General features: G+C 39.6%; 1 protein-coding gene across 33 annotated transcripts in view; it reads left to right on the forward strand.

The window, feature by feature from the left end:
- The window catches only part of Ndae1 (Na[+]-driven anion exchanger 1), a 680,061-nt gene that overhangs the window by 366,853 nt on the left and 297,369 nt on the right, over positions 1 to 15,839 (forward strand). For all 33 annotated transcript variants that reach the window (XM_071683718.1, XM_071683724.1, XM_071683696.1 and 30 more), the window contains one exon: positions 11,032 to 11,196. In XM_071683718.1, coding sequence (XP_071539819.1) covers positions 11,032 to 11,196 — 165 coding nt within the window. The remainder of the gene's footprint in view (positions 1 to 11,031; positions 11,197 to 15,839) is intronic.

The raw sequence follows: 15,839 nt of genomic DNA on the forward strand, positions 1-15,839 counted from the left end.
AAGAGGGAGACCAAATTGGAGGTGGAAAGATGGAGTGAAAAAGATTTTGTGTGATCGGGGCCTGAACATGCAGGAGGGTGAAAGGAGGGCAAGGAATAGAGTGAATTGGAGCGGTGTGGTATACCGGGGTTGACGTGCTGTCATTGGATTGAAGCAAGGCATGTGAAGCATCTGGGGTAAACCATGGAAAGCTGTGTAGGTATGTATATTTGCGTGTGTGGACGTATGTATATACATGTGTATGGGGGGGGTTGGGCCATTTCTTTCGTCTGTTTCCTTGCGCTACCTCGCAAACGCGGGAGACAGCGACAAAGTATAATAAATAAATAAAATAAATATATATATATATATATATATATATAAGTATATAAGTCTGAGCCTTCGAGGAGGATGAGCACTCCCCACGTGACTCCTTATATATATATATATATTTTTTTTTTTTTTTTTCATACTATTCGCTATTTCCCACGATAGCGAGGTAGCGTTAAGAACAGAGGACTGGGCCTTTGAGGGAATATCCTCACCTGGACCTCTTCTCTGTTCCTTCTTTTGGAAAAAAAAAAAAAAAAAAAAAAAAGTCCTTCCCTCTCATTTTTTTTAATTTTCCAAAAGAAGGAACAGAGAAGGGGGCAGGTGAGGATATTCCCTCTAAGGCCCAGTCCTCTGTTCTTAACGCTACCTCGCTGATGCGGGAAATGGCGAATAGTATGAAAAAAAAAAAAAATATAATATATATATTATCCCTGGGGATAGGGGATTAAGAAGGAATATTAGTTCCAACAATGTTATATGGTTGTGAGGCGTGGGCTATAGAGGCGTGGGCTATAGGAGGGTGGATGTGCTGGAAATGAGATGGTTAAGGACAATAGGTGAGGTGGTTTGATGGAGTAAGTAATGAAAGGGTAAGAGAGATGTGTGGTTATAGAAAGAGTGTGGTTGAGAGAGCAGAAGAGGGTGTTTTGAAATGGTTTTATTCACATGGAGAGAATGAGTGACAAAAGATTGACAAAGAGGATATACGTGTCAGAGGTGGAAGGAACGAGGAGAAGTGGGAGACTAAATTGGAGGTGGAAAGATGGAGTGAAAAAGATTCTTAGTGATTGGGGCCTGAAGCATTTGGGGTAAACCATGGAAAATTTTGTGGGGCCTGGATGTGGAAAGGGAGCTGTGGTTTGGTACATTATACATGACAGCTAGAGACTGTGTGTGAACGAGCGTGGCCTTTGTTGTCTTTTCCTAGCGCTACCTCGCACACATGCGAGGGGAGCGGGTTGTCATATCATGTGTGGCAGGGTGGCGACGGGAATGGATAAGGGCAGACGGTATGAATTATGTATAAATGTATATGTCTCTGTGTGTATATATATATATGTATACGTTGAGATGTCTAAGTATGAAGATGTGCGTGTGTGGATGTGTATGTATATACATGTGTATGTGGGTGGGTTGGGCCATTCTTTCATCTGTTTCCTTTCGCTACCTCGCTAACGTGGGAGACAGCAACAAAGTATAATAAATGAATATTTCTTTCTTTTAAACTATTCGCCATTTCCCGCGTTAGCGAGGTAGCGTTAAGAACAGAGGACTGGGCCTTTTTTGGAATATCCTCACCTGGCCCCCTCTGTTCCTTCTTTTGGAAAAAAAAAAAATGAGAGGGGAGGATTTCCAGCCCCCGCTCCCTCCCCTTTTAGTCGCCTTCTACGACACGCAGGGAATACGTGGGAAGTACTCTTAATCCCCTATCCCCAGGGATAATAAATGAATATATAGATAAATATATATGTTGTTTGTTGACGATACAGCACTGTTGGCTGATTCGGGTGAGAAACAGCAGAAGCTGGTGACTGAGTTTGGTAAAGTATGTGAAAGAAAAAAGCTGAGAGTAAATGTGAATAAAAGCAAGCTTGTGATTTTAGACAAAAGTAACTATTTATTTAAAATTAATGGGCTTTTAAATAATGACACAACATATTCTAAACTTAGTAAAATCCCTCAGAAGCAGTTAATTCTCATTTCAACAAAGAAATGAAGTTGTTGTTGAAAGGTAATATTTCTCTTATCAAAAGTTTGTCATCTTTGTCCCCTTCATTGCCATATATGTATGGACTTATCAAAACACATAAACAGAATTTTCCAGCAAGACCTATAGTAAGTTCAGTAGGCTCCATCACATATGAATTATCAAAATGGTTTGTTTCTTTCTTAAGCCCTTTAGTGGGTAAGGTATCAAATTCTAGTATCATGAACAGTGTAGATTTAGTCAACAAGCTAAACAATATCAATGTTAATTTTGATTTTAATTTAGTTAGCTTTGATGTTTCCTCACTTTTCACAAAAGTTCCAGTTGATGACCTTTTAGAATATTTATTTGATGTCTTGGATGATATTCATTTACCTGTTTCAAAGTCTGTTTTCATTGAACTGATAAAATTGTGTATAAAAGACTGTGTATTTCAATTCAATGGAGATTATTATGCTCAAAAGTTTGGTATGGCAATGGGTAACCCCATTTCACCTGTACTAAGTAATCTTTATATGAAATTTTTTGAAACAAAATTACTAAAGGATATCTTACCTTCTATTGCAATTTGGTTTAGGTATGTAGATGATGTTCTTTGTGTTTGGCCAACAAAAGAAAATTTACAAATATTTCTCCCCTTACTTAACAATTTAGTACCTTTCGTCAAATTTACTGTAGAAAATGAAAATAATGGTATGTTACCATTTTTAGATTGCATGATTCATAGGCAAGGAAACAAGTTTAAGTTTAGCATACACAGAAAACCTACCAATGTATGCTCATTTATTCATTATTACTCATCTCAACATGACAGAGTTTAATTATCATCATTTCAATCTATGTTCCTTAGGGCCTTATGTATTTACAGTCCAGAGTTTATTAATGATGAGTTTGAGAAGATATATTCTATTGGATCTATGTTAAAGTACCCTAGATCTTTCAGTGATGAATCCCTTAAGTTAGCAAAGAAATCATTTTATAGAGTTGAGCCCAAACCTCCCATTGACACCAAGAATCTTTTAGTTCTCCCTTTTAATAATAATTTCACTTTACTTCCCATGTTGCTTGAATCCTTTAATGTAAATGTTGCCTTTAGCAACAATGCAACAATAATACTATAAAGAATATCTTAATCAGGAATTCACCAGAAAATTCTCTTGGATGCATCTATAAAGTGCCTTGTGGAAATTGTGATAAATTTTATGTTGGTCAGAATGGTAAGGATCTTTCTGTGAGACTTAAGCAACATAAATATAGTATAAGAACAGGACAAGAATCAAATGCCTTGTTTAAACACATTAAAAACTATGATCATTGTATTGACTGGAGTAATCCATCTCAATTATTAACTCTAACTCTATTACCAAGAGAAATATCATTGAATCTTATATTATCAAATTCACAAAGAATTATAATCTTAATATTAGTGATGGTCTATACGAAGTAGATAACTTTATTGTTGATAAAATTTGTAAAATGATAAGTTTATGAATGCTCGTTGTATGTTTTGGACAATCACATGTTTACCAAATGGCGTCCTAGCTTCGTCTCTTCGATGTTTATCAACTGACATATTTCTCTCTTGTGTCTCCCCTGATGATGTGATTATTATACGAGTGTATTTGGGAACTTATCATGTTTCATTTTCCTCGTGGACTCATAGGAATATCTTGATCACGCGCAAAATTGTGATCCTTTCAAACATGTATATATATGTATATGTTGAAATGTATAGGTATGTATATGTGTGTGTGTGGACATATATGTACATACATGTGTACATACATGTGTATTTGGGAACTTATCATGTTTCATTTTCCTCGTGGACTCATAGGAATATCTTGATCACGCGCAAAATTGTGATCCTTTCAAACATGTATATATATGTATATGTTGAAATGTATAGGTATGTATATGTGTGTGTGTGGACATATATGTACATACATGTGTATGTTGGTGGGTTGGGCCATTCTTTCATCTGTTTCGTTGTGCTACTTCACTAACACGGGAGACAGCGACAAAGTATAAATAAAATAAATATGATAGATAGTGAGTGGTGGGATGAAGAAGTAAGAGTATTAGTGAAAGAGAAGAGAGAGGCATTTGGACGATTTTTGCAGGGAAAAAATGCAATTGAGTGGGAGATGTATAAAAGAAAGAGACAGGAGGTCAAGAGAAAGGTGCAAGAGGTGAAAAAAAGGGCAAATGAGAGTTGGGGTGAGAGAGTATCATTAAATTTTAGGGAGAATAAAAAGATGTTCTGGAAGGAGGTAAATAAAGTGCGTAAGACAAGGGAGCAAATGGGAACTTCAGTGAAGGGCGCAAATGGGGAGGTGATAACAAGTAGTGGTGATGTGAGAAGGAGATGGAGTGAGTATTTTGAAGGTTTGTTGGATGTGTTTGATGATAGAGTGGCAGATATAGGGTGTTTTGGTCGAGGTGGTGTGCAAAGTGAGAGGGTTAGGGAAAATGATTTGGTAAACAGAGAAGAGGTAGTGAAAGCTTTGCGGAAGATGAAAGCCGGCAAGGCAGCAGGTTTGGATGGTATTGCAGTGGAATTTATTAAAAAAGGGGGTGACTGTATTGTTGACTGGTTGGTAAGGTTATTTAATGTATGTATGACTCATGGTGAGGTGCCTGAGGATTGGCGGAATGCGTGCATAGTGCCATTGTACAAAGGCAAAGGGGATAAGAGTGAATGCTCAAATTACAGAGGTATAAGTTTGTTGAGTATTCCTGGTAAATTATATGGGAGGGTATTGATTGAGAGGGTGAAGGCATGTACAGAGCATCAGATTGGGGAAGAGCAGTGTGGTTTCAGAAGTGGTAGAGGATGTGTGGATCAGGTGTTTGCTTTGAAGAATGTATGTGAGAAATACTTAGAAAAGCAAATGGATTTGTATGTAGCATTTATGGATCTGGAGAAGGCATATGATAGAGTTGATAGAGATGCTCTGTGGAAGGTATTAAGAATATATGGTGTGGGAGGAAAGTTGTTAGAAGCAGTGAAAAGTTTTTATCGAGGATGTAAGGCATGTGTACGTGTAGGAAGAGAGGAAAGTGATTGGTTCTCAGTGAATGTAGGTTTGCGGCAGGGGTGTGTGATGTCTCCATGGTTGTTTAATTTGTTTATGGATGGGGTTGTTAGGGAGGTAAATGCAAGAGTTTTGGAAAGAGGGGCAAGTATGAAGTCTGTTGGGGATGAGAGAGCTTGGGAAGTGAGTCAGTTGTTGTTCGCTGATGATACAGCGCTGGTGGCTGATTCATGTGAGAAACTGCAGAAGCTGGTGACTGAGTTTGGTAAAGTGTGTGGAAGAAGAAAGTTAAGAGTAAATGTGAATAAGAGCAAGGTTATTAGGTACAGTAGGGTTGAGGGTCAAGTCAATTGGGAGGTGAGTTTGAATGGAGAAAAACTGGAGGAAGTGAAGTGTTTTAGATATCTGGGAGTGGATCTGGCAGCGGATGGAACCATGGAAGCGGAAGTGGATCATAGGGTGGGGGAGGGGGCGAAAATTCTGGGGGCCTTGAAGAATGTGTGGAAGTCAAGAACATTATCTCGGAAAGCAAAAATAGGTATGTTTGAAGGAATAGTGGTTCCAACAATGTTGTATGGTTGCGAAGCGTGGGCTATGGATAGAGTTGTGTGCAGGAGGATGGATGTGCTGGAAATGAGATGTTTGAGGACAATGTGTGGTGTGAGGTGGATTGATCGAGTGAGTAACGTAAGGGTAAGAGAGATGTGTGGAAATAAAAAGAGCGTGGTTGAGAGAGCAGAAGAGGGTGTTTTGAAGTGGTTTGGGCACATGGAGAGAATGAGTGAGGAAAGATTGACCAAGAGGATATATGTGTCGGAGGTGGAGGGAACGAGGAGAAGAGGGAGACCAAATTGGAGGTGGAAAGATGGAGTGAAAAAGATTTTGTGTGATCGGGGCCTGAACATGCAGGAGAGTGAAAGGAGGGCAAGGAATAGAGTGAATTGGAGCGATGTGGTATACCGGGGTTGACCTGCTGTCAGTGGATTGAATCAAGGCATGTGAAGCGTCTGGGGTAAACCATGGAAAGCTGTGTAGGTATGTATATTTGCGTGTGTGGACGTATGTATATACATGTGTATGGGGGGGGTTGGGCCATTTCTTTCATCTGTTTCCTTGCGCTACCTCGCAAACGCGGGAGACAGCGACAAAGTATAAAAAAAAAAAAAAAAAAAAAATATATCTTTCATACATATTTGCTATTTCCTGCATTAGCGAGGCAGCGTTAAGAACAGAGGACTGAGCCTTTGAATGAAATCCTCACTGGCCCCCTTCTCTGTTCCTTCTTTTGGAAAATTTAAAATTGGAGGGGAGGATTTCCAGCCCCCGCTCTCACCCCTTTTAGTCACCTTCTACGACATGCAGGAAATATGTGGGAATTATTTTTTCTTCCCTGTTCCCAGGGATAATATACATACAGGTACACCACTGAGTTTCTGGCAACTGATGGTTCAGTACCTCCTTTAGTCCTGCCAAAATTACTTGAGGGAACCTTGAATTACTGCAGCCTCCAGATTACTTTACTGGGTAGCCACTGCACTTGATGATGGTGATACTACAAGTCTGTGAGCTTTTTAGCTTATTTTGCTTAAATTTAACCCTATTTATAGCTTTTAAGGCATATGAGAGTGTCAGTTGTGGTGTTCAAACGTAAACCAGTTCATATCAATCAAAGATAAAGTAGAACTGTTGAAAAAATAGACCTTGGTGTTTTGGTGCGTAAGCTGTGTGACATCTACAGTATTCGTTCATCAACTTTTTATTATACAAAGAAGCAAAGGGAGAAAAATTGAAACTCTATGCAGACAGCTATTCCAAGAAGCAAATGATGATTAGAAAAACTATGAAAGATGGTAAGAGTACTGAGCATGATCCAGTGATGGAATGGTTTCAACAGCATTGGAGTGATGGAGTGGACTTATCAGGTAGCATGATAATGGACCAGGCTAAGTTGTTCCGTAAAGAACTTAAATTACAACATGAGCATGACTATAGTGAAGGATAGATTCAAAGATTGAAGAAGCGCCATGGAATTTCCATGAATAAAGTGTGCAGAGAAAAGCCCCTGCAGACCATGAAGGAGCTGCTGAGTATGTGGATGAATTTGCAAAACTTGTAGCTGTCAAGCACCTCAATCCTGAGCAGGTGTATAATGTATTTCATTTATTTATTTGATTTACATTTAATATTTGTTTAATTTAAATTTCCAGCAGTCCATGGTATACTTAAGACACATGGAAGATGTATAATTTGTGGGTTAGAGGTGTGCTGATGAATTATCATTAAGTGACCACGGTTGGTCAGGCAAAATGGTCAATTTGGCAAGGCTTTAGAACAGAGTGCCGGAAAATTGATGGTGTACCTGTGTATTATTTTCATTATTATGTTATATATACTTTTTATTATACTTTACCGCTGTCTCCCACAGCGATAAAGTATAATAAACCCACCCACATACACATATATACACATACACATCCACACACTCACATATACATACCTATACATCTCAACGTATACATATATATACACACACAGACATAAACATATATACACATGTACATAATTCATACAGTTTGCCCTTATTCATTCCCGTCGCCACCCTGCCACACATGAAATGACAACCCCCTTCTCCCGCATGTACGTGAGGTAGCACTAGGAAAAGACAACAAAGGCCACATTTGTTCACACTCAGTCTCTAGCTGTCATGTATAATGCACCGAAACCACAGCTTACTTTCCACATCCAGGCCCCACAAAACTTTCCATAGTTTACCCCAGACGTTTCACATGCCCTGGCTCAATCCATTGACAGCATGTCGACCCCGGTATACCACATCGTTCCAATTCACTCTATTCCTCCCACGCCTTTCACCCTCCTGCATGTTCAGACCCCAATCACTCAAAATCCTTTTCATTCCATCTTTCCACCTCCAATTTGGTCTTCCACTTCTCGTTCCCTCCACCCCTGATACATTTATCCTCTTTGTCAATCTTTCCTCAATCATTCTCTCCATGTTACCAAACCATTTCAAAACACCCTCTTCTGCTCTCTCAACCACACTCTTTTTATTACCACACACCTCTCTTACCCTTTCATTACTTACTAGGTCAAACCACTTCACACCACATATTGTCCTCAACAACATCCACCCTCCTCCACACAACTCTATCCATAGCCCACACCTCGCAACCATATAAATTGTCAGAACCATTATTCCTTCAAACATACCCATATTTGCTTTCCAAGATAATGTTCTCACCTTCAACACACTTTTCAATGCTCCCAGAACTTTCGCCCCCTTCCCCACCCTATGATTCACTTCCACTTCCATGGTTCCATCCTCTGCCAAATCCACTCCTAGATATCTAAAACACTTCACTTCCTCCAGTTTTACTCCATTCAAACTTACCTCCCAATTGACTTGTCCCTCAACCCAACTGAACCTGATAACCTTCCTCTTATTCACATTTACTCTCAGCTTTCTTCTTTCACACACTTTACCAAGCTCAGTCACCAGCGTCTGCAGTTCCTCACCCAAATCAGCAACCAGCGCTGTATCATCAGAGAACAACAACTGACTCACTTCCCAAGCTCTCTCATCCACAACAGACTACATACTTGCCCCTCTCTCCAAAACTCTTGCATTCACCTCCCTAACAACCCTATTCATAAACGAATTAAACAACCATGGAGACATCACACACTCCTGATGCAAACCAACATTCACTGAGAACCAGTCACTTTCCTCTCCTCCTACTCGTACACATGCCTTACATCCTCGATAAAAACTTTTCACTGCTTCTAACAACTTGCTTCCCACACCACATATTCTTGATACTTTCCACAGAGCATCTTTATCAACTCTTATCATATGCCTTCTCCAGATCCATTAATGCTACATACAAATTCATTTGCTTTTCTAAGTATTTTTCACATACATTCCTCAAAGTAAACACCTGATCCACACATCCTCTACCTCTTCTGAAGCCACACTGCTCTTTCCCAATCTGATGCTATGTACATGCCTTCACCCTCTCAATCAATACCCTTACCCTCCCATATAATTTCCCAGGAATACTCAATAAACTTATACCTCTGTAATTTGAACACTCACCTTTATCCCCTTTGCCTTTGTACAATGCACTATGCAAGCATTCCGCCAATCCTCAGGCACCTCACCATGAGTCATATATACATTAAATAACCTTACCAACCAGTCAACAACACAGTCACCCCCTTTTTTAATATATTCCACTGCAGTACCATCCAAACCCACTGCCTTGCTGGCTTTCATCTTCCGCAAAGCTTTTACTACCTTCTTTCTGTTTACCAAATCATTCTCCCTAACCCTCTCACTTTGCACACTCCCTCAACCAAAACACCCTATATCTGCCACTCTATCATCAAACACATTTAACAAACCTTCAAAATACTCTCTCCATCTCATTCTCACATCACCACTACTTGTTATCACCTCCCCATTAGCCCCCTTCACTGATGTTCCCATTTGTTCCCTTGTCTTAAGCACTTTATTTACCTCTTTCCAAAACATCTTTTTATTCTCCCTAAAATTTAATGATACTCTCACCCCAACACTCATTTGCCCTCTTTTTCACCTCTTGCGCCTTTCTCTTGACCTCCTGCCTCTTTCTTTTGTACATCTCCTGGTCATTTGCATTATTTCCCTGCAAAGATCATCCAAATGCCTCTCTCTTCTCTTTCACTAACAATCTTTCTTCTTCATCCAACCACTCACACCCTCTTTAGTCTGCCCACCTCCCACGCTTTTTGCGCAAGCCATCACTGCTTCTCTAAATACATCCCATTCCTCCCTCACTCCCCTTACATCCTTTGTTCTCACCTTTTTCCATTCTGTACTCAATGTCTCCTGGTACTTCCTCACACAAGTTTCCCCAAGCTCACTTACTCTCACCACTCTTCACCCCAACATTCTCTCTTCTTTTCTGAAAACCTCTGCAAATCTTCACCTTCGCCTCCACAAGATAATGATCAGACATCCCTCCAGTTGCACCTCTCAGCACATTAACATCCAAAAGTCTCTCTTTCATGCACCTATCAATTAACACATAATCCAATAATGCTTTCTGGCCATCTCTCCTACTTACGTATACTTACGTATATCTCTCTTTTTAAACCAGGTATTCCCAATCACCAGTCCTTTTTCAGTGCACAAATCTACAGGCTCTTCACCATTTCCATTTACAACACCAATTATTCCCTCAACTGCCACATTACTCACCTTTGCATTCAAATCACCCATCACTATAACCTGATCTCATGCATCAAAACTACTAACACATTCACTCAGCTGCTTCCAAAACACTTGCTTCTCATGATCTTTCTTCTCATGCCCAGGTTCATATGCATCAATAATCACCCATCTCTCTCCATCCACTTTCAGTTTTACCCATATCAATCTAGATTTTACCCTCTTACACTCTATCACATACTCCCATCACTCCTGTTTCAGGAGTAGTGCTACTCCTTCCCTTGCTCTTGTCCTCTCACCAACCCTTGACTTTACTCCCAAGACATTCCCAAACCACTCCTCCCCTTTACCCTTGAGCTTCGTTTCACTCAGAGCCAGAACATCCAGGTTCTTTTCCTCAAACAGACTACCTATCTCTCCTTTTTTCTCATCTTGGTTATATCCACACACATTTAGACACCCCAATCTGAGCCTTCGAGGAGGATGAGCACTCCCCGCGTGACTCCTTCTTCTGTTTCCCCTTTTAGAAAGTTAAAATACAAGGAGGGGAGGGTTTCTAGCCCCCGGTCCCGGCCCCTTTAGTCGCCTTCTATGACATGTGAGGAATGCATGGGAAGTATTCTTTCTTCTATATCCCCATTATTATTATTATTGTTATTATTATTAGTAATATTATTATTATTATTATTATTATTATTATTATTATTATTATTATACAGATTTGTCAATTTTATCATTTTTTACAGTTGGTAGTGATGATTGGTGTTCGAAAGTGCTTGGATTGGATTTTTACACAACGAGAACTCAAAATCTTAGATGATACCTTGCCAGAGTTTAGCCGTAAGAAGAGGATGGAAAGTGAAGATGATGAGGAGGAGGAGGATGAAGAGGCCAAACTTGGGAAAGAAGCAGTAAGATTAAGAATACATATTTGTTGTATAGTTCGTGATGATATTTGAATAGAATTTGTAGACAGAAAGTATTTCAATAGAATATAGGATATATATCCTTCATTGGACAGTTTGTCTCAAAGATATCAAATACATACCTCTTTGACAACTTTGAAGTATAAGAACAGATGAAATCTTCCAAAGTTGTCACTGTCTGTGGAACTCACCAGTCATGAGCTGAGATGTCTTGAATTCTCCATACGTAGAGTTAATTGCCTTGGCTGAAAAGTGTTTAACCTCCAGCATAAATTATTAGACAGACTACCCATTGAGTGCACATAGTTCTATAGAATCCTTCTGTTATAAAAGTTAGACATAGGAAATGTTGGTCTCAACATAACAGTTTGGAAAGGTAAGAGATTCACCATGAATTTTTCATGGTCATTGATTATGTTTGTTTTTGCTCGTTAATGATCCAACCTTTAAAGGCATAGTGTGTGCAAGAGATAAGGTAGCTAAAGCACCAGTTTGTTAAGAACAGTTCACAAAAAGTATATAACTCTGCAGAAATGTTATGGAAATCTTTTGTTTGTAATATTTGTGGGAAAAATTGGCTCAGAATAATGATACATCTTCAAGACTCAGATACGACATTTAGTTTATATTTTCTTCTTTGTTACATATGCATGCTCATTTAGGATGAATTATTTGTGGGAGTAATAGATTTTACATCTTCAATCAAGGACCAAGAAGAGGCATTGTTCAGGAGTCTTTTGGTTCATAAATTTTTCCTCACAGATTTTTGGTAAAAAAAAACAGGCATCTGAATCCTGTATATTTCAATAGGAGACTATTAAGCCTGTGGGCCACACTTTTCATTTCTGCAATCATTTTTTTTCTCAAAAATAAACAGGATGTAGGTATCACCTAGTAAAGGCCATCTCAGGCGAAGAAAAAATATAAGGAAAAGAAAGAAATTAATGTGTTCTCAGACTTGACTCTTAAAGGAAGGATGGTTATAGGAAGAAGGAAAAGGGAAAAAACAAAAGGAAGAAAGTTCCACAGCTTAGCTGTTCAAGTTAAGAAGGAAGCATCATAACAACCAATCCCCAAATGGCAGGTCTCCAGACAGAAACTGTGAGAAGCAGTAGCCATATGCATACCACAGGTCCAAACCTTGGATTTGGGGACATGTGCAAACATTTCACAAGAACAATGGCTGAATGAATAACTACAGAATAGGGAGAGAGCAACAACATTACAGCATATGGAAGGTGAAGGTTGAAGAGGGGTAATGCCAAGAGAATTAATAAGATGGAAAACTTTTGATTTCTTTTTAGTTTATTGAGAAGAGGTGTAGGGTGAGCTTTGCCAGATGTGTGAGCAGTATTCCAGGCTTGTTGAATATAATCCCTAGAGTTATGAAACAACTGCTCACAAGAATAACAATTACGGAACCTATAAAGACCCCCAGCATTTGGGAAACAGACTTTGTGATGGTGAACAAGTTGAGTATCCAGGATAGAGTGGAGGATATGGTTATGCCTAACATGGTTATGTTATTACATGGTTGAATTATGGTGTTATGAAACTGAACAAAGGGAAATAAATGATTCTTAGAGAGAGATATAAGGAGATATTGCATTTTAGCATTAGTAAATTCAGCAAGGTTACTGATTTCATGTGGCAAGATACTGCACAGGGCCGAATGGCAAGATGAAATATGATCAGTATGATTAAGAGAATGAGCATTAAAGGAAAGAGGGGAGTAAAAGAGAGCTGAAGTATATAAAGGGGAATCGTCACCATAAGAGTAAATAGGGTTAAAAGTAGAAGACAGAAGCCTATTCATTTAGAGTAGAAAGTAGGTGAAAGGACTGAACCCTAAGTAATAATAATAATGAAAGGATAGGAAGGGGAAGTGGTCCCATTGACTTTGGTCTGATAATGGCAAAAGTCTATGGCATGTATAGTTACAAAATATTCTTTGAGGAAGGAAGTTACACACCTTAGTGTTTAAAGCAGATGAGACTTGCTGTTTTTGGAAAAAATTCCAGTGAACACATTTATTGACCCTCCCCTCCTAGTATTTAACTTTCTAAAAGGGGAAACAGAAGAAGAAGTCATGCGGGGAGTGCTCATCCTCCTCGAAGGCTCAGATTGGGATGTCTAAATGTGTGTGGATGTAACCAAGAAGAGAAAAAAGGAGAGATAGGTAGTATGTTTGAGGAAAGGAACCTTGATATTTTGGCTCTGAGTGAAATGAAGCTCAAGGGTAAAGGGGAAGAGTGCTTTGGGAATGTTTTGGGAGTAAAGTCAGGGGTTGGTGAGAGGACAAGAGCAAAGGAAGGGGTAGCACCACTCCTGAAGCAGGAGTTGTGGGAGTATGTGATAGAGTGTAGGAAAGTAAACTCTAGATTGATATGGGTAAAACTGTAAGTGGATGGAGAGAGATGGGTGATTATTGGTGCCTGTGCACCTGGTCATCAGAAGAAAGATCATGAGAGGCAATTGTTTTGGGAGCAGCTGAGTGAGTGCGTTAGCAGCTTTGATGCACGAGACTGGGTTATGCTGAAAAAGGACTGGTAATTGGGAATACCTGGTTTAAAAAGAGAGATATACATAAGTTTACTTATGTAAGTAAGAGAGATGGCCAGAGAGTGTTATTAGATTACGTGTTGATAGGCGCATGAAAGAGAGACTTTTGGATGTTAATGTGCTGAGAGGGGCAACTGGAGGGGTGTCTGATCATTATCTTGTGGAAGCAAAGGTGAAGATTTGTAGAGGTTTTCAGAAAAGAAGAGAGAATGTTGGGGTGAAAAGAGTGGTGAGAATAAGTGAGCTTGGAAAGGAGACATGTGTGAGGAAGTACCAGGAGAGATTGACTGCAGAATGTAAAAAGGTGAGAGCAATGACGTAAGGGGATTAGGGGAGGAATGGGATGTATTTAGGGAAGTAGTGATGGCTTGTGCAAAAGATGCTTGTGGCACGAGAAAGGTGGGAGGTGGGCATATTAGAAAAGGTAATGAGTGGTGGGATGAAGAAGTACAATTGTTAGTGAAAGAGAAGAGAGAGGCATTTGGACCATTTTTGCAGAGAAGTAGTGCGAATGATTAGATGTATAAAAGAAAGAGGCAGGAAGTCAAGAGAAAGGTGCAATAGGTGAAAAAGAGGGCAAATGAGAGTTGGGATGAGAGAGCATCATTAAATTTTAGGGAGAATAAAAAGATGTTTTGGAAGGAGGTAAATAAAGTGTGTAAGATAGAAGAGCAAATGAGAACATCAGTGAAAGGGGCTAATGGGGAGGTAATAACAAGTAGTGTGAAGTGAGAAGGAGACAGAGTGAGTATTTTGAAGGTTTGTTGAACGTGTTTGATGATAGAGTGGCAGATATAGGGTGTTTTGGTCGAGATGGTGTGTGAAGTGAGAGGGTCAGGGAGAATGGTTTGGTAAATAGAGAAGAGGTAGTGAAAGCATTGCAGAAGATGAAAGCTGGCAAGGTGGTGGATTTGGACAGTATTTCATTGGAATTTATCAATAAGTGGGGTGACTGTGTTGTTGACTGGTTGGCAAGAATATTCAATGTATGTAGGGTTCATGATGAATTGCCTGAGGGTTGGCAGAATGCATGCATAGTGCCAATGTACATAGGCAAAGGGGATAAAGGTGAGTGTTCAAATTACAGAGGTATAAGTTTGTTGAGTATTCCTGGGACATTATATGGGAGGGTACTGATTGAGAGGGTGAAGGCATGTACAGAGCATCAGATTGGGGAAGAGGCAGTGTGGTTTCAGAGTAGTAGAGGATGTGTGGATCAGGTGTTTGCTTTGAAGAATGTATTTGAGAAATACTTAAAAAAACAAATGGATTTGTATGTAGCATTTATGGATCTGGAGAATGCATATGATAGAGTTGATAGAGAGGCTTTGTGGAAGGTATTAAGAGTATATGATGTGGGAGTTAAGTTGATAGAAGTAGTGAAAAGTTTTTGCCAAAGATATAAGGCACGTGTACTAGTAGGGAGAGAGGAAAGTGATTGGTTCTCAGTGAATGTCGGTTTGCAGCAGGGGTGCATGATGTCTCCATGGTTGTTTAATTTGTTTATGGATGGGGTTGTTAGGGAGGTGAATGCAAGAGAGTTGAAGAGAGGGGAAAGTATGTAGTCTGCTGTCAGTGAGAGGGCATGGTAAGTGAGTCAGTTGTTGTTTGCTGATGATACAATGCTGGTGGCTGATTCGGGTGAGAAACTGTGAAAGTTAGTTACTTAGTTTGGTAAAGTTTGTGACAGAAGAATGCTGAGAGTGAATGTGAATAAGAGCAAGGTTATTAGGTTCTGTAGGGTTGAGGGACAAGTTAAGTGGGAGGTAAGTTACCTTGATCTTATTCACATTTACTCTCAGCTTTCTTCTTTCACACACTTTACCAAACTGTCACCAACTTCTGCTGTTTCTCACCCGAATCAGCCACCATTGTTGTATCATCAGCGAACAACAACTGACTCACTTCCCAAGCCCTCTCATCCACAACAGACTACATACTTGCCCCTGTCTCCAAAACTCTTGCAATCACCTCCCTAACAACCTCATCCATAAACAAATTAAACAGCCATAGAGACATCATGTACCCCTGCCACAAACTGACATTCACTGGAAACCAATCACTTT

This window comes from Panulirus ornatus, chromosome 37 (assembly GCF_036320965.1).
Source record: "Panulirus ornatus isolate Po-2019 chromosome 37, ASM3632096v1, whole genome shotgun sequence".
In the NCBI taxonomy this organism is placed as follows: Eukaryota; Metazoa; Arthropoda; class Malacostraca; order Decapoda; family Palinuridae; genus Panulirus; species Panulirus ornatus.